The following is a 24,227-nucleotide window of genomic DNA, read 5'->3' as shown; positions in this document are numbered from 1 at the left end:
TAGTCTGATTGTTAAATCATTTATTTGCTAATTATGGTGGGAAATAAGTATTTGGTCACCTACAAACAAGCAAGATTTCTAGCTCTCACAGACCTGCAACTTTTTCCTGTCCTCCACTCATTACCTGTAGCGATGGCTCTTGTTTGAACAGTATAAAAAAGACACCTGTTCACAACCTTGAAACCCCGTGGATTCAAAATGATCACAAGAACGGTGAGAAATAATCCCAGAACCACCAGGCCTTGTGAATGACCTGCAGAAAGCGGCAACCAATGTAACAAAGACATAACACATTATGCAGCCAGGGACTCCTACAGTGCCAGACATGTCCACTTGTCTAAAGTTTGGTAGAGAGCATTGGGATCTTCCAACAGTATTAGTAATCAGTATCAGCAATCTTTTTTTTAGTGGAAAGTAACAGTCCATTGCTAGTGATCACACTGCATTCTCGGCTTCACTGAGAAGATGCTGTTGTACTAATATTCTATTGCATTTGAGATTGTATATATCAAGATAAATGAACATTTTGCAAATACTTTTTGGATGGTCTTAATTATCTATACAATGCTGAGTGAATACTGAAGAGGGAGAGAGTATTCAGTTATTGATCTCCATTCATACTGCCGTGCAAAGGGAGCTGTGTTCTTGTCTTAATTTATGAATTCTGGATTTGTTTTCACATTTTGTCTCTAATAGTTGAGCTCTACCTATGATGTCAATTACAGGTCTCTCTCATCTTTTTTGGTGGCTGACTAATTTTTATCAGCTTTTGCAGATCAATTTTATTCTATGCATAGCCACATGACAGTGAGTGGTAATTTGACTCTATACCAGTATTTCTATACTCCATAAACTGACTTTACTATATGCATAACCTTTATGCTGCCATTGTTTACAAGTTTTCCATACATAAAGAATCAAGAGGGGGTATTCCAGAAAGGGCATTTCATACCCTAACTGAGAGAGCTAGAAGTTTAGCGAGTTAAAATCTGCTCACTTTATTCTTCCTTAACCCCTAGGCGCACCAGGACGTTATAGTACGTCCCCGGGGCTAGATGCTTAGCGCACGGGGACGTTCTATAACGTCCTGCTTCTGGCACCGGCTCACGAACGGAGCCGGTACCAGAAGCAGCGGCTGTCAGCTGTCTAGTACAGCTGACAGCCTGCGCTAACACCCGCGATCGGAGCCGGCTCCGATCGCGGGTGTTAACCCCTTACACGCCGCGGTCAAACATGACCGCGGCGTGTAAGGGTGTTTGCGCTGTGGATCGGATCCCCCGTGCCGCTTACCGGGGGATCCGATCCACTTCTGGGCAGCTCCGAGGACTGGCATGTGCCCCGGAGCTGCCCGGTCTCCATGGCAGCCAGACCCCTTCCGGGTCTGGCTGTAAACTGTCTGAGCATGCGCAAGCTTGCTCAGACAGTTTACACTGCTCTACAATAAAATAGTATTGTAGAGCAGTGTATTGAACTTAAACCAGTGATCAGAGCATCACTGGTTTAAGTTCAAGTATGTATAAGTAAAAATATGCAAAAACAGTTAACACTACACATTATAATAAATAAAAAATAAATACATAAAAATATAAGCCCCTAAAATGTCACTTTCCCATAAAAAAACTCAATAAAGTATAAAAAACATAAAAACACAAAAAAACCCTGCATATTTGGTATTGCCGCGTCCGTAACAATCTGCATAATAAAACAGAATTGTTACTGGACCCGCACGGTAAACGCCGGAGGAAAAAAACGCAAAAAACATTCCGAAAAAAGATAATTTTTAATTAATACCCTATAAAAAATGCTCTAAAAAGTGATTTAAAAAATGTTATGCACTCCAAAATAAGCCCACTAAAAAGAACAACTGTTCTCACAAAAAATAAGCCCCTAACAAGATTTATCTGCCAAAAAATAAAAAAGTTATGCATATAAAAAGATGGTGATGCTAAAATGAATAAGATTTTCTCCAAATTAGTTTTTATTCAGTACAATTGAATAAAATACACAAAACCCCCACATATTTGGTATCCCTGCGTCCGTAACAATCTGTATAATAAAACAGAATCATTATTAGATCCGCAAAGTGAACCCCGTAAAAAACAACCTAAAAAAACTCTCTCTGATAAAGATGATTTTTTATTAATGCCCTTTAAAAATGCTCTAAAAAAGTGATTTTAAAAAGTTACGCAATCTAAAATAAGACCACTAAAAAGAGCTATCATTCTTGCAAAAAATAAGCCCTTAAACAGATTTGTGAGGTGAAAAATAAAAAAGTTATGCATATGAAAGACGGTGATGCTAAAATTAACAACAATTTTGCCAAATTACTTTTTATTCAGTAAAAATGGGAAAAAATAAAAAAATATATATAAATGAAGTATTTTCATAAACGTGGCGACCCATAGAATAAAAATAATATACTATTTTCATGGTATGGTTAACGGCCAAAAAAAAAACCACATAAAAATGTTCCTAAAAATTGATGATTTTCATTTCCTCCACCAACAAAGAGTTAATTAAATCTCACCAATTAGCTATAGATGCCCCAAAATTATGTATTAGAAAAGTGCATCTCATGTGGCAAAAGAAATAAGCCCCTATAGGTTCTCAATAAAAAAAAAGAAAAAAATTATAGCCTGTACAATGTGACATAGCAAATCTGATTTGAATGGCGCCTCCTTCCCTTCTATGCCCGGCCGTGCGCCCATACAGCAGGTTACCACCACATATAGGGTATCCGTGCACTCGGGAGAGATTGGGTAACAAACTTTGTGGAGCCTTTTTTCATTTTATCCATTACAAATGTTTAATTTTCCACCCAAAATGAGTGTATTGTGAAAAAATATTACAATTTGCAGACTCCACCTCCATTTTGTTTTAACCCCTATAAAACACGTAAAGGGTTAACAAACTTCTTAAAAGTGGTTTTTCATACGTTGAGGGGTGTAGTTTCCACAATGGGGTAATTTACGAGTCTCGCTATTATTTAGGCCTCTCAGTGTCAATTAGAAGTTGAGCAGGTCCATCTAAATACAGGTTTTGGCGATTTTACAAAAAATGTGAAAAATGGCACCCAAATTCTGAGCCTCATAACATTCTAGTAAAATATGTGGAATCTGAAAAACCCATGCCAACATAAAGCAGACATTTGGGAAATGTAAGTTATGAATTTATTTGGGTGCTATGACTTTCTGAATCAAAAGTAGAGAATTTAGAACGTTGAAAATAAAGAATTTTTCAAACTTTTTGCCAAATTTTGTTTTTTTTCATAACTAAACGCAAAAGATTTCATCCAAATTTTTAAACTAATTTGAAGTACAATGTGTCACGAGAAAACAATCTCAAAATCCCCTGGATATCTCATAGCGTTCCCACGCTATAACCACTTATAGTGACACAGGCCAGATTTGAAAAATGGGGCCGCGTCCTTTAGGCCAAAAGATGCTGTGTCCCGTAGGGGTTAATACGGTAAATTACAACTATTGTATGTCTAGTTAAGAACTAAAAAATAGCAGCCCAAATATCTTCATTATGTTCCGATACCATTGACTGTCTTGGAATTCAATCTAAAATATAACTCTGCTACCATCCATTATACTTATATAGAGAACACATGAAATGAGTGCAATGTAAATATACCAAAATTTAACTCCTGTTCAAAATGAGGCAGAAAAACAATGCATGGCACAGTTTTCATGTACATTTTGCTAGTTTATTAAAAGTTTGGAACCCATCCTGATGACAAATATGCGTCTTGCAGACTAGCTCCGCACCAATGGAGAAGATGATCTCTTATGCTACCTGCACCAAAGGAACAATATATGGATTTCTAATGCATATACGGTAGCTAGTCATGATGATGTACAAGAACATATAAGTGAAAGGGTTCCATTGGGTCAGCTTATGTTCTGCCCCCCCCCCCCCTTCCTTTTAACATAAGCTGTCATTTATCATAGTATCATAGTATATAAAGCTGGAAGGAGACGCAAGTCCATCAAGTCCAAATTTATATTACAGCAGTCTCAGCTGAATGCCCCATATGCATGCATGCTTAGCCATATAGGCCATAGGGCATAATAAAAGGCCCAGATGCACGTTATATTAAATACAGATGGGCAGAGTTAGCCATGTTCGCCTGATGTGCTGTTAACAAGGCAAAACATGAGTTTCTACTTACCAAGCCTAAGGCTATATTCACACTGCCGTTGCCTGCCCGTACCGTACCGTAGCGGGCAACGGCAGTGTACGGGGAGAGGAGGAGGAGGTGAGCGCAGCTCACCCCCGCCCCTCTCCATAGCAACCTATGGCGCACGGCCCCGTATTACGGGAAAAGATAGGACAGGTCCTATCTTTTTCCCGGGTACGGAACGGTACCGCTCCCGTAGGGTGCCGTGCGCCCATAGGAGTGTATGGGGGACGTATATCGGCCGTATATACGTCGGCCGTATATACGTCCCCCATACGTTCGTGTGAATATAGCCTAAGTGTTTAGGGTCTAAATGAATGGTGTTTGGGGAGGAGTAACTCCTGTTGCACTTGAAATGTGTTTCAAAACGCAATTCAAGCACATTATGTGGCCTTAGGTGTCCAACAATGGAAGTAAGGCAAAATGCACTAAAAATTCTAATGGGAAATAAAATCTGATGAATCATCAGCTTTCCTTTTTACAAATGTGCCATCCTGGTCTCATATAATTTTAGGAATACTGATGCTTCACTGAATGAGCCTTCCTTGCCTATCCCTATGGTATGTATATAATGGCGTCATTCTCATATTTTTTTAGCTAATGCTTAGAATACTAAATGTGTTAAATCCAGTGCCAACAGAACCTATTCATACAGTATAGGATAGGTTGCATCCAAGAGGTTGTAGACATCATTGCCCATAAGCCCGCCAAATGAGTGCCCACTCAAGTAATCTCAGGGAGAGATGGCTTCTTCAGAGAGACAGATACTTATTGGACACCCCCATTATGTTCCTAAGCCCTACCAGAGGGTATAATCACTGACTGAAAGCAGCCAACAGCTTTTACTGTAAATTACCTCAGAATGTCCTGATAGTGGGTACACCATAATGTTATGTTATGCAAACCTCACACGTTCCGAAGCATAACGTGCTGGCCTATTTCTTCAATTACTACCTAATAACTTATGTATTGAAAAAGGTATAATTTACTTTCTATTATTCACAGTCCAGAAATCAAACAATAAATATACCACATTCATGAATATTATATCATACAACCCCTCTATCATTAGATGGACCAGAACTATCTAGCCCAGTCAACCGGAATGAAACTGGAGCATAATACAATAATAGATTTCAACTAGCGGGTCCGTTTGCCTGAAGTCGCTCAATCAGCTGGTCGGCCTGAAAAGACGAGAGAAAATGATGAGGTTTTATTAGTCACTTGTCAGTCAGTAAATATTATCACATTTTAAACCAATCATAAACTGTCCAGGCAATGCATAAATCATTGTCGGGAGAAAAAAAAAAAAAAGCTTCTTGCCAGAAACATTTTATCATATAATAGTTTAGCAGGTAAGCATCACCTATGCATAACTACTTATTTGTTTTCTGTAATTTCACATCTGGAGAGACTCTTCGCTTTACATTCAATGGTTATAGCACCAACAAATATTTTCCCTATTCATAACTCAATAACTGAAAATATGCGTGTAATAATAAAGGAGTAAAAAAAAAGCAGATACAGGCGGTCCCCTAGTTAAGAACACTCGACTTACATACGACCCCTAGTTACATACGGACCTCTGGATATTGGTAATTTATTCTACTTTAGTCCTAGGCTACAATAATCAGCTGTAACAGTTATAAAGGTGTCTGTAATGAAGCTTTAGTGTTAATATTGATTCTTATGACAACCAAACATTTTTAAAATCCAATTGTCACAGAGACCAAAAAAGTTCTGGTGGGGTTACAATGATAAAATATACAGTTCCGACTTACATACAAATTCAACTTAAGAACAAACCTACAGACCCTATCTACAAACGCACAATTTTGCGTGCACATTGTTGCATATGGCAGCCATGAGATATCAGTGCACGCGGACATGATGCGGTGAGCACACTTTAATCTTACTGCACTGTGTCTGAGCCAGATGGCCGCAGCACAATAAGTAGAGCAGGTCCTATTCCCACCCAGGTTACAGTATGGTCGCTCACCTTCCCTATGGAGAGGAGAGCTGCGCTCACCCCTTCCTTCTCTAGCCTACTTGCGGCTCACAGCACATGTCCGCTGCTGTGGATGTGTGCATAGGGCCTAAGGGAGGGACAAGAAGGCATGACCAGCAATCTACAGCGCTCCATCTGCTGTCCAACTACAAGTCCCAGCAAGCTCCATTTACCTCTAAGGTAGTCTAAATACAGAAAAGCAAGTGTGCATGTTTGGAGTTATAGTTTCCCAAATGCTGAAGGTTGCTGACCTCTAATGTAGCACTTTTCTTGTGCTAAAAAAGTGGATAATATTCAAATAATTCATTTTATTTACCTTTCTACAATAAATTCAGATTCTATGATACTTAGGCTTATAGAAAAAGAATTCTTTCCATACACCCTGTGCAATGAATCCGCATACACATACAATAATTCCCATGGGCTCTTTATAATCAGTATAATGGACAGGTCTGGATTATACTGCACTCACCGTGATAAACCAGTAAGAATTCAGTCTGTAAATCATTCGAGACAGAAATCCCAACTGGCTGGCTGGAGCCAGAACATGAAGATGTAGATGGGATATTGAGCAGAATGGAGGCCAATGGAAACCCATTCTGTCAGTGAAAGAGAAACAAAATCAATATCACTTAGCAATAAGGAAACAACTCAAAGGAAACCTATCATTTGATTTCATGCATTATGAACCAAACATACCTTGAGAAGGCTGTACAATGATGCAGAAACATAGCTTGTTTAATCCCTGAACTGAGTGGTTTTACTGAAAAAACAATTATACAATTCAGGACCTTAGGAAAGCTGGGTTGCATGCTGCTTGCAGTACATTACACGAGCTGTCTACACTGTCCAGACAGGACTAATCAATCTGAGCTGGATGACTTCTACACAGTTGGGGGATGGTGAAGCAATTGATTATTTCTGCCTGCCAGGAACAACATAGTGATTACATCATTCTTTGAAGCAGTGCAAGAGGAGAAGCACCGAGCCAGGCAAAGGAGCAACAGAGCCTCATTATCCTGAATTTTACAATTGTTTTTTCAGCAAAACCACTCAGCTCAGGGAATAAACAAGATATGTTTCTGCACCAGCGGAGCTACAGTATTCTCAAGGAATGTTTGGTTCATAACGCATTAAATCAAATGCTAGATTTCCTTCAAGAGAACAACGACAATGAATCCATCTGCACAATAGTACTAAAGAAGACATGTCTATTTAAGTTTGCTGTAAACAGAGAAGACACGATCAGGAGTTTCTGGCATTATGCATAGCATTGTGTTAATGTGGTATTCCCACGAAGACAAGTTTCTTAAAATGTACTCAAGGTACCAAAGTAACACATTCTCTAATTCACTGTTATTAATGGATCTAATGATTTAGGGTTGGGGAAGCCATCTTTCTTTTCTGTATTACGGTGTATGAGCTGCTCTATGCCTCTAGCCCCCCCTGCATTCCCTAAGCTCACAGACACTCACTCGCTCCCCGCCAGAAAACATCACATCATGAGGAGAGAGAAGCTGCAAGCTACAGGGAGATAAGGTCTTTATCCGGGGAGGGAGGCACAGGAGATCTCATAGTGTGAGAACAGATATGTAGCAGAGCTGACAGTGTGTAATAGGCACCTCATGGATCTCATCATCTCTGATCTGTCTCATCTCTCTGTATATAAATGTGTATATAAATCTTGTACCATGCTTATCTAACCATATTTTCAGCTCATAGAACTAGATGGATCATAATGTGGCTGCTTAAAAAAGTTCCCACTCACACCCTGTGTGAACATCACTAGGGGAATGAGATTTGAAAATTTTCTTTCATGGGAAACCCCCTTTAGTGGAAATGATCCCAATCTATTGCCCCGCTACACACTTAGCTACATTAGATTCCTGGGTAGCATACAGCACCCTGTCTCAGATATCAGGTCTATATTAGTGTTGCCAGCTTGGCCCAAGGGGAAGTAACATGGGGCTGATCTAAAACATCCAAAGAAGAATACAGCATGGCAATACATACTATTCCCTGTTTTTGATTACCATACATGAAAAAGGTTTTCAGATGAAATAGAGATGAAGTGATCACTTTCAGTATAAAAGAAATCTTAGTAAAATCTATTGGGGTGGCCACTGAGGTTGCCCAAGAGTCCAACTATCCTAACCTGTATAAGTGACCTAAATACTAATCAAATAAAGATGCACTGCTTTCAAATTGGTGGTTTTCAGTGTTTCTATCACTGGTTTCTTTCTGCAGTTCACATATGTAAACTATCCATAGCCCAATTCATCTCTCAGTATCTAGCTTGACTCCTAGAACCCTATACATGCAAAGTCTACATACTGCACATGTGTGGGGATGATCATGGCCTCACCTCTTAAATTATTTCACTGAACCTACACTACGACCCCAGTGTGGCATGGTTTATAAAAGATAGCATACATGCTTTATTGATCCTGTGTAACCCCTTTAAATGTTAACAACAGATTTATGGACAGTAGATTCCAGGCATGCTATATCATGTGCTGGATGAACGGGTTATGTACTGGGTCCCAGTGACCCATTTCCGAATTAGGATAGGGTACAATTCAAGTAAATAAATTACAATGACTGTGTATTCCAAAATCTAAGACAATGTCCAGTAGGGACATAATTGTCCATTTAACATAGATCGTTACTGCCAAAAAAATCATCAATAAAACTAGTGTGAATTGTGTATAAAATGGGAAAGTTAAAGCAGTCGACCAATTCCAACAACTCATTTCCATATGCCTTTGAGGCATAGAGGTTTAGAGATTTCCATCAAGCTATGTAGTACTACCTGTATCAGTACAATATATGGACAGGCCATTTATTTCCACGCACTGCGATTATTGGGAGTGACTATGGGAGTCCCAGGGGCTTAAAAAGGGTTATTATTATTATGGATAAGATGCAGAAGTAAACCAGACTATTTACCTTGTATCCTCCAAATGTGTCACATTGTTTTTCTGGAGAACGTTCTTTCCTACTTCCATCATTTTTTGAACTGCATAAAAAAGAGAAAAGATGCGGTTAGGAGAGAAAACGCATACAATAGGGACCCATGCATACATGGGGGAGATTTATCATAGCACGGACAAAACAACTTTTCATTAAAAAGATGCTGGAATAATCACAATTTCTTGTATTACTGAAGAAATTGTGATTATATTGGTGCTTCTATGCCAAAAAAATGGCGTAGAAGCACTGATAAATCTCCCCCATGGTGTCACAAATTTGGAGCTTTACTAAAACTGCTCAAAGGTTTTACAGCAAAGCAATAACGTATATGAGCTGCTCTAAATATCAAGCAATTTTAATCCTTATCTAATGCCTCTATGGGATAGAGCAGGCCATAGCCAGAGACTCTAGCGGACACATGGCATCACCACATTGCCTCTGTACACAAACAGAGGCCCACAGTTATAGGCAGCGCCATAGAGAGGTTAGTAAATGCTCTTTGTAATTTTCAGACCCCATAGGGACCATAGTAAAAAAAAAAAAATGTTAATCCCAGACAAGCCCTTTAAAGTGATTTTGTTTTTCAGCTTTCATACAGATCTATCCTCACAACAGATCAGCGTTTTATGATGACCTGCAGCGTTCAGATGCTCTAGATTTAGAAGCCTCAGGGAACCAGGATATATACAGTAGACAGAGAGGGAGGCAGGATGCTCCATATATTGTTTAGTGGCTGAGCTTATGAATTGCAGCCTAGCTCTGTCTGCTATATAGGTTCCCTGAGGCTGATCAGTGTGGGGGTCAGGTGTTGAAACTCACCAGTCACATACTGATCCCTAGGAAAGGTCATTAGTATGAATAATACATCGGATGAAGAGTGGAAAACCCTATGGATGGATTTTAAGGGTATGTAACAGACACCCAAATTGCCCTCCGCAAAACATTATTTTGTAAGCACAAAATAAGCATTTTCCATTTCTTAGCAAATTTAGAAATTTTCATCTTTATGCAAATAAGATACAAAAGAAGGGCTGTATAGAAAGAAGAAAACCTCTGGATCACTGAAGAACCATAAGGGTGGACTGGAATTGTCCTCTAGTATTAAATATCACAAAGATCTAGATCCGACCCATCTCTCTTACCTAACTGCATGTGATCACTTGTAAGGGTTTTACAGTTTCCTACATGCGTCTTGGGTACAACCAGATAGTGATGAGGAGCTCCGGGTCTTATGTCTTTAAAGCAAGCCAGCTCATCCTGTGGAAAGAAATATTATATTCAGTCACAGTGATACATAATCATTTCCTAGCCAAACTATGCCACTGTGCCACATGGACACTGTATTGCAGTTTAGTTCCAGAGGAAGAAGTCACAGAATAAAGTGACACCCATGTGTGGTCACCGTACCACCGCCGTGCGCCATAGTGCAGCCAGATACCAGTCCCCCACACATTCGTGTGAAAGGGGCCTTAGTTTGGTGCTGTTTCTGGAAATAAAAACTTACTTTTATCTTATATCATACAATGTTCATAAAGTATGTTAAATTGGAAAGAGATATACTGTATACAATGTATATGAATAACAGTGTGTAGTATGAGGAATATCTATAGAAGAAGAACTGCAGTAGTGACTGTAGTAGGAATGTTGAATTCTTTTTAAAAAAACTATCTATTTTGAACTAAAAAAATTATTAAAACCCCCCATTTGTACACAGATTGCCTGCAGTAGTCATAATAGTTCCTGTAAGAACAGCATGTTGAAGTGTACCTTCACCTTTGGTCACATTTCTGCAGATGTGAGCTCAAATATATGGAAACATCATGAAATATGAGGTCCCACAGCTAAAGAGGCTATAGAGTAGGTCTTAATATTCCTCATATATCAAGGATGTTCTGCACACACATCCATTTATTATATTTGGATGCCTACGTTTTTCAAAAAAATTGGAATCCACCAAAGTCAAAGGAATCACCTTTAATATTTAGTGTTATCCTCAACACATTGCCTATTCCAAATTAAATTTAAAAAAAAGTGGAGATGTACAAAAGTACAAAAAAGCGAGGCCACATTCCTAAATAGAGGTCTTGGAGAATGCTAAGCTTTGCTTGAAGGAATGCTAATCAATGCATGTACATGGTGGGGTTGCAAAGTTAAAGGGTTGTCCGAGAGAGTAAAAAAAATTGGTGGCCAGAAGTGGGTTGGTTAAAAAAAATAAACATTCACTTACCCCCATGGCCCCTCCCAGCACCTTGCGCTGCCATCTCTCTGGTCTTTGCCCCATGTAAACAAACAGGGGCACGGAAGCCGCGCCGAGTTCAGCTTCAGGCTGGCCGGCCTGAAGCTGATGCAGCGTGGCTTCCCCTCATGTAAACAAACAGGGGCACAAACAGGGGTGCAGGATGCCAAGAAGGACCGCAGAGGTAAGTAAATGTTTATTTTTTTTAGCCCCCTCCTGCATACCTCCCAACCGTCCTGTTTTCAGCGTGACAGTCCCGTTTTTGGGCTCTGTCACGCTGCCACGGGAGGGTCTGAGTATGTCCCGGGCCCCGCCCACTTTTCCTGATTTGTCCCGCCTACTCCAGACCCCGTAGTTTAGAGCTGCAGAGCAGCCGAGGCATGGGGGCCAGGAGGAGGCGGGACCAGCCCCTGCTACCTCCTCACATGATGTCTGCATCAATCATGTGAGGAGGTAGCCCCGCCCCGGCTGGCCCCGCCCCCTCCGCGAGTCATTCAGACTGCAGCCCGGGAGAATATGGAGTGACTGCAGGTAAGAGACAGAGGAGACAGAGGGGACAGGGGGGCTGGGGCACAGGAAGAGGAGCCAGGAGGAGAATGGAGGCTACAGAAAGGACAGAGGGAGCTGGGGAACAGGAAGAGGAGCCAGGAGAAGAATGGAGGCTACAGAAAGGACAGAGGGAGCTGGGGAACAGGAAGAGGAGCCAGGAGAAGAATGGAGGCTACAGAAAAGACAGGGGGAGCTGGGGCACAGGAAGAGGAGCCAGGAGAAGAATGGAGGCTACAGAAAAGACAGGGGGAGCTGGGGCACAGGAAGAGGAGCCAGGAGGAGGATAGAGAACAGGGGGCTGGAGGCTACAGTAGGAGGACAGGAGGAGTTGGAGGCTACAGGAGGAGGACAGGGGGGGCTGGAGGCTACAGGAGGACAGGGGGAGTTGGAGGCTACAGGAGGAGGACAGAGGGGGCTGGAGGCTACAGGAGGACAGGGGGAGTTGGAGGCTACAGGAGGAGGACAGGGGGAGTTGGAGGCTACAAGAGGAGGACAGGGGGGGGCTGGAGGCTACAGGAGGACAGGGGGAGCTGGAGGCTACAGGAGGAGGACAGGGGGGGCTGGAGGCTACAGAAGGAGGACAGGGGGGGCTGGAGGCTACAGGAGGACAGGGGGGGCTGGAGGCTACAGGAGGAGGACAGGGGGAGTTGGAGGCTACAGGAGGAGGACAGGGGGAGTTGGAGGCTACAGGAGGAGGACAGGGGGAGTTGGAGGCTACAGGAGGAGGACAGGGGGAGTTGGAGGCTACAGGAGGAGGACAGGGGGGGCCGGAGGCTACAGGAGGAGGACAGGGGGGGCCGGAGGCTACAGGAGGAGGACAGGGGGGGCCGGAGGCTACAGGAGGAGGACAGGGGGGGCCGGAGGCTACAGGAGGAGGACAGGGGGGGCCGGAGGCTACAGGAGGAGGACAGGGGGGGCCGGAGGCTACAGGAGGAGGACAGGGGGGGCCGGAGGCTACAGGAGGAGGACAGGGGGGGCCGGAGGCTACAGGAGGAGGACAGGGGGGGCCGGAGGCTACAGGAGGAGGACAGGGGGGGGGGGCCGGAGGCTACAGGAGGAGGACAGGGGGGGCCGGAGGCTACAGGAGGTGGACAGGGGGGGCCGGAGGCTACAGGAGGAGGACGGGGGGGGGGCCGGAGGCTACAGGAGGAGGACGGGGGGGGGGGCCGGAGGCTACAGGAGGAGGACAGGGGGGGCCGGAGGCTACAGGAGGTGGACAGGGGGGGCCGGAGGCTACAGGAGGAGGACAGGGGGGGGGCCGGAGGCTACAGGAGGAGGACAGGGGGGGCCGGAGGCTACAGGAGGAGGACAGGGGGGGGGGCCGGAGGCTACAGGAGGAGGACAGGGGGGGGGCCGGAGGCTACAGGAGGAGGACAGGGGGGGGGGCGGAGGCTACAGGAGGAGGACAGGGGGGGGGCCGGAGGCTACAGGAGGAGGACAGGGGGGGGCCGGAGGCTACAGGAGGAGGACAGGGGGGGCCGGAGGCTACAGGAGGTGGACAGGGGGGGCCGGAGGCTACAGGAGGAGGACAGGGGGGGGGGCGGAGGCTACAGGAGGAGGACAGGGGGGGCCGGAGGCTACAGGAGGAGGACAGGGGGGGCCGGAGGCTACAGGAGGAGGACAGGGGGCTGGAGGCTACAGAAGGAGGCTGGGGCACAGGAGGAGACTGCTGGGGGACAGGAGGAGGCTGCTGGGGGACAGGAGGAGGCTGCTGGGGGACAGGAGGAGGCTGCTGGGGGACAGGAGGAGGCTGCTGGGGGACAGGAGGAGGCTGCTGGGGGACAGGAGGAGGCTGCTGGGGGACAGGAGGAGGCTGCTGGGGGACAGGAGGAGGCTGCTGGGGGACAGGAGGAGGCTGCTGGGGGACAGGAAGAGGATAGAGAGCAGAAGGAGCTGGAGGACAGGAGGAGGAGGCTCGAGGACTTGAGGAGGAGGCTGGAGGACAGGAACTACAGGAGGAGGCTGAAGGACAGGAGGCTACAGGAGGAGGCTGGAGGACAGGAGGAGGTTGGAGGACAGGGGACTACAGGAGGAGGCTGGAGGACAGGAGCTACAGGAGGAGGCTGGAGGACAGGAGGAGGCTGGTGGACAGGAGGATACAGGAGGAGGCTGGGGGACAGGGAGCTACTGGAGGAGGCTGGAGGACAGGAGGCTACAGGAGGAGGCTGGAGGACAGGAGGCTACAGGAGGAGGCTGGAGGACAGGAGGCTACAGGAGGAGGCTGGAGGACAGGAGGAGGCTGGAGGACAGAAGGCTACAGGAGGAGGCTGGAGGACAGGAGGCTACAGGAGGAGGCTGGAGGACAGGAGGCTACAGGAGGAGGCTGGAGGACAGGAGGCTGGAGGACAGGAGGCTACAGGAGGAGGCTGGAGGACAGGAGGCTACAGGAGGACAGGAGGCTACAGGAGGAGGCTGGAGGACAGGAGGCTACAGGAGGAGGCTGGGGGACAGGGGGCTACAGGAGGAGGCTGGAGGACAGGAGGCTACAGGAGGAGGCTGGAGGACAGGAGGAGGCTGGAGGACAGGGGGCTACAGGAGGAGGCTGGAGGACAGGAGCTACAGGAGGAGGCTGGAGGACAGGGGGCTACAGGAGGAGGCTGGAGGACAGGAGCTACAGGAGGATGCTGGAGGACAGGAGCTACAGGAGGAGGCTGGAGGACAGGAGCTACAGGAGGAGGCTGGAGGACAGGAGCTACAGGAGGAGGCTGGAGGACAGGAGGCTACAGGAGGAGGCTGGAGGACAGGAGGCTACAGGAGGAGGCTGGAGGACAGGGGGATACATTATGAGGAGGATAGAGAACAGGGACCACACCATGTGAGGAGGGGTGGGGGTAGGGGTACAGATAATATTATGTGTAAGTTTGGGGAGATAAATAAAAGTGGAAAACGAAATGTAAAGGGAGGATAAAATTAAAGAGGGGTTTTATATGTTGGAGATTTGCATTAAGGGGGTATTATACGGGTACATGGGGGTGGGGGTGGCCAAAGTAAGGGGCATTGTACTATGTGGGGACCGCCAAGGTCTATATTATACTATGCTTGTGGGTGGGACAATGGGCATGGTTTAGAAAAAGGGGGAGGGGCTTTTGTCCCTCTTTCAAGTTGAGAGGTATGCCCTCCTGGCCACCAATTTTTTTTTAATTCTCTCGGACAACCCCTTTAAAGTGGTTTTAATTTTTAGCTAATAAATGATATTGTTTGTATAATGATAGTGATACAATTTTCCAATATACTTTACTGTATCAATTCCATGTGATTTTCTAGATCTCTGCTTGCCGATATTCTATAGGAAGTGTCTAGTCCCTGGTCATGTGATATATGTGATAGGTCACACAGGTGCATGGCTCATTATTAGAAAGTAATCACATGACCATGGACCAGTCTTCATCCACAGGAAGTAAGCAATAAAGCTTTCTATAGAATGGCAGCAAGCAGAGGTCTAGAAAATCACACGGAATTGATACAAAAACTATACAGGAAAATAAATAACTTTTCATTATACAAAAAAATAAAACATGAATTTGCTGAAAATGGACAACCCTTTAATGCCCCTATTGACAGCACTGTGTCCCTAATCTCAGGCTGCACAGTGAACAAATAAAAGGTGTGGGGAGAAGACCTAAACCAAGTCCCTTTGTCTCAGTTACCTCGTGACGTCATCCCTGGGCCACTTACGTCAGAGTGCAGCAGCTCCGAGTCGCTTTCCTGGTTGTTAGAAATCCTGCAGAAGATGCACTTGCTGTCATAGCTGCCGGCAGCCGGCTCCTCTCCCTCCGCAGACATCTCCTTCAGTACACAATGACGGCAGCCGCAGCAGCTCCACCCAGTGCTCCGGCCGCACTTCCTGCGCTCCCCGTGACGTCACGCTGGAAGATGGCGCTGTCCTGCAGGAGCGGGGCTGCTCTGAGGAAGTATCTGCTGCTCCTTGCCCAGGAGAACTGCGAGTTCAGGCTGCCGGTGAGAAGTGGAGGGAGTGGGAATAGTGCTTTACTATGAGCCGTCCCAGGGCCTGGCGGGAGGGAGCAGCTGGGCAGTGCCGGGGCATGCTCCCACCATGCTGCATGTACCTGAGGAGGGGCAGCCTGACACCAATAGCAGTCATTGCAGTTCAATATCTCTGTTTGCTGTCAATGAAAACATGCAGAACTGATATCTCACTACTGAGAGTTTGCTATAAAGAATCCGTTCCTATAGTGAATATTTCCTTTTGGCGAGGGATCAGTGAACAAAAATAACATCTAGTTTCTGAAAATAGCAGTGTTTACCTCTGATCATTGAAGGTCTCAAAAAGGCCAAATGCAGAAAATGGGGTATTTTAATTTGCAGATATCTCCTATGCATTAGGAAAGTGAACTGTTCTTCGGCCGCAAACATCGGATCAGTGGTCTACGCTGACCCATATGTCCGGGGAAGAACATTCTGTATGTCATCTGTTTTTACGGAATCTTAAATTAAAAAGCTGGAAAATGTCATTAGCTTGTCCCAACTTCTTGTTGGTTGGGTCACCCGGTTGTGTTACCTATAACCTGATCCAAAAATTAAAACAGCACACGGATGACACTGTATGGGATCCATACATAAAGTCTTAGCTGCAGGAACAGGACCTGCTCTAAGTTTTCTACAGTCTCTCTACATGGGTCTGTGAAAAATATGTTCACATGCATGGATCCATTCATGGATATTCTCCAGATTATTTTATAATACGTATCAGTACATATGTTCCTTTTTTATTTCTTTTCTGTTTATTAGGAAGAGAGAGCTTGACTTCAGTACTAAACTCTCTGCCTCTCTGACTTTTATACAACTAGTAAAAAGAGACAAGACCGTCACAACACACAGGTAGTGGTTTATTAGGCCAATTTCTGATTAAATGTTCCCTTTAAAGGGAATCCATCATCAGCTTTGCCTTAATAAACTGTAGATACTGCTAAGTATAGGTCCTGGGGAGATGAGTAACATTTCCTTTGTTCGTGGTGTAAGTATCAACAGGGCTGTGAAAAGTGAGTTTTTAATCGTGGATTGCAGCTGCTGCACGTGCTCTGGGTGGGTCTTCCAGCTGCAGAGCTGGATTATAACAACACTTTTTTTTAGTCTTGTTATTACTAACTACACACATAAGGGTATGATTTTTTAGGGCCAATACCTAATACTGTTTTAATCTCTGTATGCTTACCACTGCTGATAGATTTGTTAGGAAATCTTAACATCAAAATCAAGCATGATAAACCAGGGATGCTTACTCGACGATCCAGGGACTGTGATTGTGGCCTCCTTCCTGCCTTGTATAATCAACTTATAATTCTGTTAAGGATCCTAAGGGGGTTCCATAGCCCCTCTGTGATCTGTTTTTAATGATGTGATCTATGAGATGGATATAACACACAATGACTCTCTCAGCTCTGCTAACTCAATAATTAATTAGTAATCTCTTTATATAGCACAGATTACGCAGCGCTGCACAGAGTGTGCCAAATCAGTCCCCGTCCCCAATGGGGCTCACGATCTTATCAACCTACCAGTATGTTTTGGGAGGAGAACATACAAACTCTTTTCAGATGTTGACCCTGGGACATGAACCCAGGTGCCCTAGTTCTGCAAGACTGTAATGCTAACCACTAAGCCACCGTGCTGCCGCTATAACACACAGTCAGCTCTGCTATATGCCTCCCTCTTGGATAAGACCTTGGACTTCTATCTGTGAAATGCTGTATATTTGTTCATAACAGTGAACTAGAGTGTTATTTTGTTATCTTATGTCTTCGTGGGGATACCCCTTTTAAGAACAAACCTACAGAACCTATGTGGTTCCTAACCTGTGGACTAGGTGAACTTATAGGGGTATTCCCATATATGTCATATATATGACATATCCACAGGATAAAGGACCTGAACATATATCTACAATGGATATCTGCTGTGGCTATATCATTAATAGTTAAGATGGGAATACCCCTACAAGAACAAACCTACAGAAGCTATCTTGTTTGTAACCCAGGGACTGCCAGTATGGTTAATATGGTTTACTATGCATTAATGTTATTCTTCATTATACAATTTACAGGAAATTTCGTCTCTTATCTCACTTTATGGCGGCAATATCAATAATATTCAAGAAGATCATGAACAGGTTTGTAGCTGTGTGTGTGTAGAGAGAGAGAGAGTTTATAGTTTGGCTGTAAAGGCTGCTATTAGTTATATAGAAACAATACAATTCCCCTTTCCTTATATCTGACAATTTACAGCTGTATTATTCCCCTAAGTACTATTCTAAATGATAGAGTATTATGCAGCCCTGAAAGATCTCTTTTCCCCTAAAATTAATATTATTAATAGGTGTGGCTGCAGTAAAGTGAGCAGTCCCATTATATAATGCTATAACTAACAATTGGAGATGAGCGAGCACTAAAATGCTCGGGTGCTCGTTATTCGAGACAAACTTTTCCAGATGCTCGAGTGCTCGTCTCGAATAACGAGACCCATTGAAGTCAATGGGAGACCCGAGCATTTTTTTAAATAAAACTGAACAGTAAAAGAACAGTGCAAAAAAAAAAATTCCAGATGTTTGCAGATGTTTTACTTGTAAGAACACATTGAAATAACACTATTCTTCACTTTGCAGGTGTTCGCGCGTGTCTCCCGCTAAGTTAGGAGATGTGCACGAACATCTGGAATGTGAAGAATATTGTTCTTTCAATGTGTTCTGCACTTATGCTCCTGTGTTCACTGTTTTTAATGTTTTAATTCTATTCTTCACATTGCAGGTGTGCGCGCGTGTCTCCCGATAGGTTCGGAGATGCACGCGCACAGCTGCAAAGTGAAGAATAGAATTAAAACATTAAAAACAGTGAATACAGGACCATTTAAGTGCAGAACACATTGAAAGAACAATATTCTTCACATTCCAGATGTTCCGAACATCTCCGAACCTAGCGGGAGACACGCGCGAACACCTGGAAAGTGAAGAATAGTGTTATTTCAATGTGTTCTTACAAGTAAAACATCTGCAAACATGTGTAATATTTTTTTTTTACAATAAAAATACTTTTATTCAATTTATTTTATTAATTTACTGCTCGATCTCGAGCCGGCGAGATACTCGTCCGAGTAACGAGCCGGTCCGAGTATGCTAATACTCGACCGAGCAGTATACTCGGACGAGTATACTCGCTCATCTCTACTAACAATGTATCAGAATTTATATTTGTTGCATTTTAACTTTGAGTCTTTATATTTCATGTCCACAGTCTCCATTCTGTGTTCTTAATATCCCATATGAGGACCTAGCAAGAAAAATAATGCATCGGACTGTATGTGCTAAGTAAGGCTTGGTAAATAACTATTTCTGTCTTGCAGCATTAGATAAGATCATTCTATGGAGTTTATTTTTTCTTGTATGTGGAATTGATATGTTTTATTATTCTATGGTTAACGAAATTTTAGTAAAGCAAAGCACGAAGAAATAATCATATTATTAATCATATTCAGGTTATAAATCATAAACCTTTACAAAGGTTATCCTTTACATGCAATGAAAATGATCCTGTTAATCTATAATGGTTCCTTGTATTCATAATGTATTGCCATATGCAAGTCCTTGGGGCACCCATACTCTCTCTACACCCTTGGGGCACCCATACTTCTCTGTATAGTGATCCGCCCTTTACTGCAGAGCTGACATTGGCATAAACCTTTGTCCCTGCTTGTCAGAGTAAGATCTCTGCTGTAGTTCACCAATGTGGTTACAACTCCTACTACAGGGAATATGCCAGACTAGGATGTCGGCTACTTTTGATTTGTCTTATTGGATTATTATAATTAACAATTAAAATAACTTTTTCTTCTATTCTTTAGATCACTTTTTGAGTTGTGGGGCCATGGAAAATGTCTGGAGGAACTCAAGGAATCTGTTGACAGCTATCCTTTGGAAAGGATGGTATGAAAATTCACAAATAAAAACAAAATGTAGATCAAACAAGTATTCAAAGGAAATCTAGCACTGAGTTGTGACTTTGTTAACCATTTCCATTGCTGAGTAGCTCCCTGCTGCATGAATTATAGGCATATGTTTATCACCAGGGCTGTGGCTACTTTATGCCCTACAAAACACTTGTGACCGCTTCCACCCTCGTGCCGGGTCTATGGCCAGGAAGGTGGATACAAGTGCTTTGGGGGACATGTAAGAACCACAGTATTAAGAGGCTTTGGTGATGCCCCCAAAAGCACTTGTGCTTATTTTAAATAAAGATGAGAGTTAATTTTAAACTTCTGTAAGAAAACTTCTAATAACCATATGACTGTATTTAAGCTGCTGGGCACTACCAACGATTGGAAATGGTTACAATTCAGTGATAGATTTGCTCTAAAGGGAACCTGTCACCTCTGATCAGCAATAAAACGGAGTAAAATTGTAATGTAAGGGGTTAAAAATTCTTTAGTGTGTAAACATCACTGGGTGATTGAAATTTGAGAATTTTCTTTCATGGGCAAACCCCTTTAAGTGTACACAGGCTGAGCTACCAGTCGCTATACCTGGGGTTATTGGAACTCCCAATGTCTCTAGGAGTCCTGTTAGGATTTACCCAGAAATCCTGCTCACCAGACAAATCTATTGTATGACATAGCTGAGCTTATCTGCCTGTATAAAGTTCTTGCCTGCAGAAACTACCTGCAGAACTGCTATAAATACTGGGCCTGTTCTCCCTTGTTATTGATGGATTCTTTTTTTCTTATAGGTCCCTTATCTTCAGCCCAATTCCACATACAAAATATGTATCCATAGCTTCAATAAAACATTGACACAGAAAGAGAAGATTGTAAAGATAGATGTGAGTAATTGTTTTTTATGTTAATGATTAAAATTTTAGTTCTTTTTGTAACTATTTTATTAGTTTCCTATGGGGTTTCCATGCATTATCGGGTATTGCATTGCATTCTATGGCAATAACACACGGTTATGAACACTATCGCAAGCAGAAATCTGCTCCATGAATATGACATTTTGAAAATCAGATATACAATAATACTGGTTTGTTCCTACTCTTTTATGGTTAATTTTACCACAAAGTATACAAAGTTTATAAGGTGACAAGAGTGAAAACTGGAATCTTGGGGTCTGCTGTTGGAAGGGATTGTCAACGGGTTTCTCTCTCATCCTTTTTCTTCCTATCCTAGTGATTTTCATATGTTTCTCTTCAGCCAGCTTGTTTCATGCAATTTTTCATAAACCCCAATCCAGTCTTTCATACACCTGTGAGGTCAAGTACAATCCTCGCAGATACTTAAACATGCCTATAACATAATGTGTAGGGCTTAACAGATTTAATCTAAAACGGATAAGAAGAATAGCAAGAAAAGAAAAATTTACTTACAACGCCACTCAAGATGTCCCTCTCCCGTCAGTGCCGTGCCTCTGTTTGTTTAGAGGCAACTTCTGGTTGCTGTCTAAGGATTGAATCTAGTGCATGTCCGTCGTCAGGTTGGTGTGCCTGCCTCTGTAATCAAGCGGAGGCACAACGCTGGCAGGAATCGGTGCATGTCAGCTGGTACTCTGGCGAAGTATAAGCTGTTTCTGTTTTTTTTTCTTTCTGTCCCAGCAGGGTAAGAAGGGAACTGTAGACAGTCCCTTAGTAATAATACCATGTCGGCAGCAGAATACTGTGCAGGGAAAAGTCTGTGTCCACAGTAGTATACCAGAAGGGGAATGGGCTATGAGGTGATGTGATAGTGCCTTCCAATCTCTGCCACAGCTGCTAGAGTTGTACAGAGGTGAAAAACAGAGCATCCATATTTCCCACCCTAAAATTTAAGCCCCGCCCACTGGCGTTTCTTATTAGACAGCTCAACTGGACATAAGCTGAGGACATTCATGATCCTGTTTGGATTAAATGAGCATCCCCAGGTTTCCAGCAAGATTGCAGTGAGTCCTTACTATGCAGGACTCAAAATGTATAAGTGGTGTGGACGTTCATTGGGTGAGTTATATGTAAGTTTACGAAAAATATTTTTTTTACCATTGCTGCCCTGGCAAGGAACCATTTGGGGATATGGGAAATGCATTGTATTCATAGTTTTTTTTATGAAGTATGAATTTTGGGTGGGTTAATTTTTATGGCAGATTCCATTTAGTTCATCTCCCATTTTATATACATTTCTTCAATTGGATGTTCTTTTGAAAAAATGTGCCTATGTGAAGGTATTTTCCTATAAGTGTAGTCACATGGTCACTTAGAAATAACATGGTTGTCCTTGGATGCGACCACCTTCGCACTCTGGCAGTGGCCAGGCATGTACTGCTGATGCACCCAAACACCTAGATTCAGCGTTCATTACTAAAGGACGGCTGTGGGACATGCAGTAACTCCCGGACATTCCATATGCAAAAACAATTTGATTCTTTGTGCAATCACTCCAGCAGCGGTGGTCGTATCCAAGGACTGCTGTCTCGTGTTTAAGGGACGACATGGCAACGTTAATGGGAAATTATCTTCAGGTACATTTTTTTTTTTTTAAATAACATTGAGGTGAAGAAATGTGTGTGTGTGTGTGTGTGTGTATATAATATCTCTATCTATGTTAGATGAATTAAATAGCAATGCCCACAGTTGAAGACCCCTTTAGCTGACAATCTATGTTGCCTACAACTATAAATGTTTTACTTTTTAAAAATAATTTTTCGATTTCTAAATTATTTAATAAATATTGTTTGCAAACACAGGCAATGGAGTTCATGCCTTTTCAAGGGAAAGTCAGTTTACAGAATGCTGAACATATATTTTACCTTCTGGAGGATTATGGACCTGACCCAAATACTGCCCCCAAAGAACCGCTGAAGATCTTCTTTGGCCGGTGGGTGAGTACTAGGAAGAGATATATACATCACTTTACTGTCTCCTTAATCATTCATGTTTTTAATTGTGGGGTTTTGCCTTAAATACTATTACTAGCACAGCGCACTATTCTCTGAATATTTATTTGCTGATGCTTTCTTGCTTAGAAAAGTTGTCTATGTTGGCTCCATCCACTGGGGCTCATTCTTAAATTCACCTTGCAGTGAGAGGCTCTGCATTTGGGTGAGGACAGAGAGAGGACTTCCTCTCTGCTCAGGCTGAGATGTGAGGAGGCACTGAGCTGTCAGTCAAAAGGACGAGGCGTAGTGCAGCCTGGAGAAACCTGACTCGGTAGCCGATCACTTCAGGTGATATCGGGAAGATATTAACCCTTTAACAGTAGGTAGAGGGCTAGAATTCTGGTGACAGTTCTTCTTTAAGTTTTTAAAAGATGGACTGTCAAAAGAAACAGCCAAGGGAGCCTCCATTTGCAATAGACGCCAATCGTTGTGTGGAAGAATCTGTTCCTCCTCTTCCTTTTGCTCCTAGTCTAGAAGAGTAAAGGTGTGAATGCACACAGACTAACATTAAAGGGAATAAGATTTTATCAGTCAAAGAATATGGTATGATTTTTTTTTTTTTCTGCATAGATTTAACCGTTCTCTGCAAATTTTGTCTTTCTAGTAACATGGGTACCATAAAAATAAAAGTGTACTTCCTTTCCAATCCATGACGACCTTTGACCGTGGGTCATCACTTCCCCTTATTTAGGCCCTTGTTTTGGGTCATATGCTATCCGTTGTTTCAGCAGCTAGCACATGTCTCTATTTACCGTATATACCCGAGTATAAGCCGAGGCACCTAATTTTAACACAAGACTGGGAAAATCTATTGACTTGTGTAGAAGCCGAGGGTGGTAAATGCATTGTTCACATGCCCCACAGTTATATAGCCTGCCGCCCCCTAGCATAAAGCCAGTAGCCACCTGTGCTCCCCCCATCCTGTATACAGCCACCAGCCCCCTGCCCAGCCTAAAAAAACTCCCCAAAAACTTTGTACTTGCCTTTCCAATTCCCCCTGCAGTTTCTCTTCTGTCTTTGGTCCTGTCGCTTACACCATGACATCAGCCACTTGGTGGCATCATAGTGCGTGCTAAAGGCAGTGGACACACTATGATGTCTACAAGTGGCTGGCGACAGAAGAGGACCTGCGGGGAGCATTGAAAAGGAGTACAGAGTTCCTTTTTTTTTTTGACTCGAGTATAAGCCATGTTAGGGTTTTTCAGCACATTTTTGCGCTTAAAAACTCGGCTCATACTCGAGTATGTATAGTACTTCTGTGGGCCCATGACTATGGATTCCATGTCCTGTGTGTGAGTGGACTGCTGGGTGGAAAGGTCTAGTGCGCCCCGGGCAGTCATTTTCCATTGTCATTGGTGTATGCATGTTG

The 24,227-nt window shown here is 43.4% G+C and overlaps 2 protein-coding genes and 1 long non-coding RNA gene across 5 annotated transcripts in view; 2 read left to right on the top strand and 1 right to left on the bottom strand.

Annotated features, from left to right (window-relative positions):
- The first annotated feature begins 1,416 nt into the window (after window positions 1–1,416).
- Window positions 1,417–5,148, top strand: LOC140121683 (uncharacterized). The gene is made up of 2 exons (XR_011854156.1): window positions 1,417–4,187; window positions 4,486–5,148. It is a non-coding gene; the product is annotated as an uncharacterized lncRNA (long non-coding RNA).
- On the bottom strand, window positions 4,121–15,761 carry HINT3 (histidine triad nucleotide binding protein 3). Its single transcript, XM_072141603.1, has 5 exons — window positions 15,628–15,761; window positions 10,310–10,424; window positions 9,144–9,213; window positions 6,667–6,793; window positions 4,121–5,370 (listed from the first exon to the last, which is right to left on the bottom strand). Exons 1-5 carry the CDS (start codon window positions 15,733–15,735, stop codon window positions 5,323–5,325), a joined length of 468 nt encoding a protein of 155 aa, XP_071997704.1. The 5' UTR covers window positions 15,736–15,761; the 3' UTR covers window positions 4,121–5,322.
- The window catches only part of TRMT11 (tRNA methyltransferase 11 homolog), a 50,082-nt gene continuing 41,605 nt past the window's right edge, over window positions 15,751–24,227 (top strand). The window contains exons 1-6 of one of the 3 annotated variants that reach the window (XM_072141600.1): window positions 15,751–15,909; window positions 18,014–18,079; window positions 19,197–19,270; window positions 19,804–19,885; window positions 20,685–20,777; window positions 22,667–22,801. In XM_072141600.1, the coding sequence (XP_071997701.1) occupies window positions 15,751–15,909; window positions 18,014–18,079; window positions 19,197–19,270; window positions 19,804–19,885; window positions 20,685–20,777; window positions 22,667–22,801 (609 nt within the window). Of the gene's footprint in view, window positions 15,910–18,013; window positions 18,080–19,196; window positions 19,281–19,803; window positions 19,886–20,684; window positions 20,778–22,666; window positions 22,802–24,227 lie in introns of those variants that run through there. The other 2 variants (XM_072141601.1, XM_072141602.1) reach the window with 2 other exon arrangements.

The sequence above is a fragment of the Engystomops pustulosus genome, chromosome 3, assembly GCF_040894005.1.
Source record: "Engystomops pustulosus chromosome 3, aEngPut4.maternal, whole genome shotgun sequence".
In the NCBI taxonomy this organism is placed as follows: domain Eukaryota; kingdom Metazoa; phylum Chordata; class Amphibia; order Anura; family Leptodactylidae; genus Engystomops; species Engystomops pustulosus.
The sequence above is the reverse complement of the archived record's forward strand: the minus strand, read 5'-3'. Positions and strand labels throughout refer to the sequence as shown.

What these genes read in the sequence shown, in the direction of transcription:
- HINT3 (XM_072141603.1), bottom strand. Translation starts at nt 15,735, where the DNA reads ATGTCTGCGGAGGGAGAGGAGCCGGCTGCCGGCAGCTATGACAGCAAG. An exon ending in AAGTGATCACATGCAGTTAG is followed by an intron (nt 9,214 to 10,309) that starts GTAAGAGAGATG and finishes TTTTTTATGCAG; the next exon opens with TTCAAAAAATGATGGAAGTA. An exon ending in ATTCTTACTGGTTTATCACG is followed by an intron (nt 5,371 to 6,666) that starts GTGAGTGCAGTA and finishes TCGTCTTTTCAG; the next exon opens with GCCGACCAGCTGATTGAGCG.